Source organism: Nicotiana sylvestris, chromosome 6 (assembly GCF_000393655.2).
Source record: "Nicotiana sylvestris chromosome 6, ASM39365v2, whole genome shotgun sequence".
Classification (NCBI taxonomy): Eukaryota; Viridiplantae; Streptophyta; class Magnoliopsida; order Solanales; family Solanaceae; genus Nicotiana; species Nicotiana sylvestris.
In genome coordinates, this window is record NC_091062.1 from 138,623,586 (window position 1) to 138,627,938 (window position 4,353).

General features: G+C 44.4%; 1 protein-coding gene across 1 annotated transcript; it reads left to right on the forward strand.

The window, feature by feature from the left end:
- The first annotated feature begins 3,173 nt into the window (after positions 1-3,173).
- Positions 3,174-4,046, forward strand: LOC138871371 (uncharacterized). Its single transcript, XM_070149242.1, has 2 exons — positions 3,174-3,261; positions 3,463-4,046. The coding sequence occupies exons 1-2, from the start codon at positions 3,174-3,176 to the stop codon at positions 4,044-4,046; spliced, it is 672 nt and encodes a 223-aa protein (XP_070005343.1).
- The last annotated feature ends 307 nt before the right edge of the window (positions 4,047-4,353 follow it).

Genomic DNA, 4,353 nt, shown 5'->3' on the forward strand with positions numbered 1-4,353 from the left:
ATTTCCACTTAATGTTAGTTTAATACATAGTTTATGGGTAGATTATAACATGTAAATTAGTGAAAATTATGGGTTTAAAGTAAAACCTAGGGTTTTGACAAAAATTAGATTTGACCACGAAATTTGTTATGAAATGTAGTAGAAATCATATATTCTTGATCCTTAGGTTATGGGTAACCTTCAAAAATTTCTGGAATCCGGGCACGTGGGCCCGAGGATGAATTTTAGGAACCTTGCATTTAGGGTTGGAAAATTAGTTTAATAGTTAGAATATGAACTTTGAGCATATATTGACTAGTTCTTACCCCATTTGAATAGTTTTGGATCGTCCGGCTCAGATTTGAGGGTTTAAGCACATTCTTGAAATTTCAAGTAAGTTTTGGTACGAGGTAAGTCTCCTTTCTAACCTTATAAGAGGGAATTAACCCTATAGGTGAATTAAATAAATGTATGTGACTATCTGTGGGGGCTACGTACGTACATGGTGACGCGAGTCCGTACGTAGCTACTATTATGCTAATTGTCCGGGTAGTTTAGGGCCCGTATCATGCTATACTTGCAAATGCTTGTGTCCTTGCTTGCTACTAAGATCATTTAGGTCATGCTAGAAATTTGGTAAATAAATATAGACGGCTATACTCACTTACTTGAGAACTTGTATGAATTATTTGACTATAAATAGGCAATGTGTGGTTACTTGATATTAAATTGCTATTTGTGGATCGGGCTGATCACCTCAGTATTAAATAGATGCATCTATAGTTCGCGTCATTCGGCCCTCTAGCAGTGCACAGTTTAATATTATGTTGAACCGAGCCGTACGACCTTGGCATTATGTGCACATGTTCTATATTTGGAATTTTCCGTGATTTACACTACTTAAATGCTTGAAATGTAAGTGTTACATGATATGACTGAAACTTGACATGTTATTTATGAAAGAATATCTTACTTCTCCGTGATCTTAAACTGTCATTATTATTCATGCTATCTATGCTTAGCGTAACACTTAAATTATATTATTATTGACCTAGTAAGTGTCAAGTCGACCCCTCATCACTACTTCTTCGAGGTTAGACTGGATACTTACTGGGTACATATTGTTTATGTACTCATACTACGCTTCTGTACTTAACTGTACAGGATCTGAGGCAGATGCATCTAGCTACCCGTCCGGCGCACGTTCCTGATACTTGATCGAGATCTCACGATGAGCTGCCCCTCCTGAGCCGTTTAGCAGCATGTCGAAGTTTCTTCTTTTGTTATTTACTGTGTATTCTATTTCAGGCAGTAGGATAGTTGTATTTTTGTACATTGTACTAGTTGTCCTAGTACTTGTGACACTAGTTCCTGGCACACACATTGGTGGACTATTACTTTTGGGTTGTATTTCTATCATTATGAGTTTGTTAATCATCGACGGTTTTAAATTTAAGATTAAGTAAATGTTAGAATTGTTTGGTAAAATAAATGAGAACTCACTAGTTGATTAGGGTTGGCTTGCCTAACAACGGTGTTGGGTGCCATCACGACCTATAATGGAATTTGGGTCATGACAACATGGTATCAAAGCACTAGGTTCATGTAGGTCTCACAAGTCATGGGCAAACCTAATAGAGTCTTGCGGATCAGTACGGAGACGTATGTACCTATCTTCGAGAGGCTATGGGGTATTAGGAAACTACTCTTTATTCATCTTCTATCGTGCAGTTGATGGTATACTAAATTTCTTTATTCTATTCTCTCAAAGATGGTGAGGACGTGCACGGCAGACGTTCCATACCCAGGAGGAGCTGCTCCCCTCGTTGCTAGAGGTCGAGGTAGAGGCGAGGGGAGGGCACCGGCCCGAGGTAGGGGACGAGGGCATCCCAGAGCTTCCCTAGTTGCACCACCGGTCGATACTATAGGGGATCCTATTATCGAGGAGCAAAGCGAGGTGCCCGTGGTAGAGCCTACCCCGGCAGACTTCATAATGTTTTCAGGAGGTCATGAGCTGTATGCTGCGATTCATGGATTCTATGACTTAGGCTAGTTTATTTCCAGCAGACCCAGCCACATTTCAGGCGGGAGGGGGAGCACAAACCCCTACTGCTCAGGCTCCTGGTCATGCAGCTGCATTATATCAGACTCTAGGCTCGCGGATGAGGCCCAGCCAGTTGTCGCAGTGGTACCCGAGCCTAGACCAGCTACGGACAGTCATCCACAAAAATTATTGGATAGATGGACTAGGCCACACCCTCCTATATTCAGAAGTGAGCGTCATGAGGATGCCCAGGATTTCTTTGATAGGTGCAGGGACAGACTGCACAACATGAAGATATTGAAGTCTCATGAGGTTGACTTCACTACCTTCCAGCTGGAGGACAAGGCCCGTAGATTGTGGCAGTCTTATGTTCTTGGCAGGCTAGCGGCTTCTCCTCCCATTACTTGGGGTCAGTTCACACAGCTTTTCCTGGACAGGTATATTCCACCCTCTGAGAGGGAAGAGTTGCGGTATCAGTCTGAGTAGTTTGAGCAGGGTCAGATGTCAGTGACTGACTATGAGGTGAGGTTTTCTGAGTTGTCACGCCATGCACTGATTATTCTTCCTACTGATGCAGAGAGAGTGCGGAGTTGCAGGGTTGCATTCTAGTATTAGGGTCAACATGGACCGATAGGTTGAGATGGGAACTCTTTATCAGCTGGTAGTTGAGATTGCTCGGAGGATTGAGGGCTATTGTCTAAGAGGTAGAGAGCAGTTATAGCAGGATAAGAGGACTCAATTCTTTGGAGAGTTTAGAGGTGCCCCGGCTAGGGGCAGAGGTCAGTTTCGGAAGGGTCAGCCTAGTAGGCCCCCATATTCAGCACCACCACCTCCTCGAGGTGCTCCAGCGTGCCCCTATTTCAGCATCATACCAGAGAGTTCTTACCGCTCGCCAGCCATCCAGGGTTCTTCCAGTGGGTATTCAGGTCCCCAGGGTTTTTCCAACTCCTACTTTAGTGCTATACCGGAGAGTTCATACCACCCACCGGCTATTCAAGCTTCTTCTAGTAGGTCTACAAGCCATCAGGGTCATACATCAGGGTAGTAGGTCACCGCACTGTAAGGTTGTTTCGAGTGCGGAGATCTTGGTCATATGAGGAGATACTGCCCCAGACTTTGGGGAAAGGTAGTACAGTAGGGTCAGCAGCCCATGATTACAGCACCAGCTGTCCAGCCGCCTAGAGGCGGAGGGCAGACTAGTAGGGACCGTCCTAGAGGTGGAGGCCAAACAGGGAGAGGTCAGCCAGCTACTATTCATCAGGTGGAGGCCGGCCAGCCGGCGCTCTAGCCAGATTCTATGCTTTTCTAGCCAGACCAGATATATTGGCCTCAGATGGCATTATCACAGGTATTATTTCCATCTGCGGTAAGGATGTTTCAGTAATATTTGATTCAGGGTCTACCTATTCATATGTATCATCTTTGTTTACATTTCCTAGATATTCCCTATGAGTCCTTAGGTACTCCTGTTCATGTGTCTACTCTTGTAGGTGATTCTGGGGTTATGGATTGGATCTATCGGTCATGTGTGGTCACATTCTGTGGTTTTGAGACTAGAGCGGATCTCATGTTGCTTGATATAATCGACTTTGAGGTCATCCTGGGCATGGACCGATTATCCCCATATCACGTCGTCCTAGATTGCCATGTCAAGACTGTTAACTTAGCGATGCTAAAGTTACCGAGATTGGAGCGGAAGGGTTCCTCAGTTAGTACATCTAGTCAGGTTATTTCTTTTCTGAAGGCTCAACATATGGTCGAGAAGGGTTGTTTCGCTTATCTAACTTATGTTCGGGACACCACCATAGAGTCTCCGACAATTGATTCAGTTTTAGTCGTCCGGGAGTTCGCCGACGTGTTCCCTTCTGACCTTCCTAGCATGCCATTGGATCATGATATTGATTTCTGTATTGATTTGACTCCAGGTACCCAGCCTATATCTATCCCACCATACTGTATGGCTCCGAAAGAGTTGAAGGTATTGAAAGAGCAGCTCGAGGAGTTGTTAGCAAAGGGTTTGTGAGACCAAGTGTGTCACCTTAGGGTGCACCAGTGTTGTTTGTGAAGAAGAAGGATGGGATTATGCGAATGTGCATTGATTATCGCCAGTTGAACAAGGCTACCATCAAGAACAAGTACCTAATACCGTGCATTGATGATTTGTTCGACCAGTTGCAGGGTGCTAGTGTGTTCTCTAAGATCGACTTGAGATCAAGGTATCATCAACTGAAGATTCGGGACTCAGATGTCTCAAACACCGCTTTTTGTACTAGATATGGCCATTATGAGTTTCTGGTGCTGTCTTTCGGCTTGACTAATGCCCCAGCGGC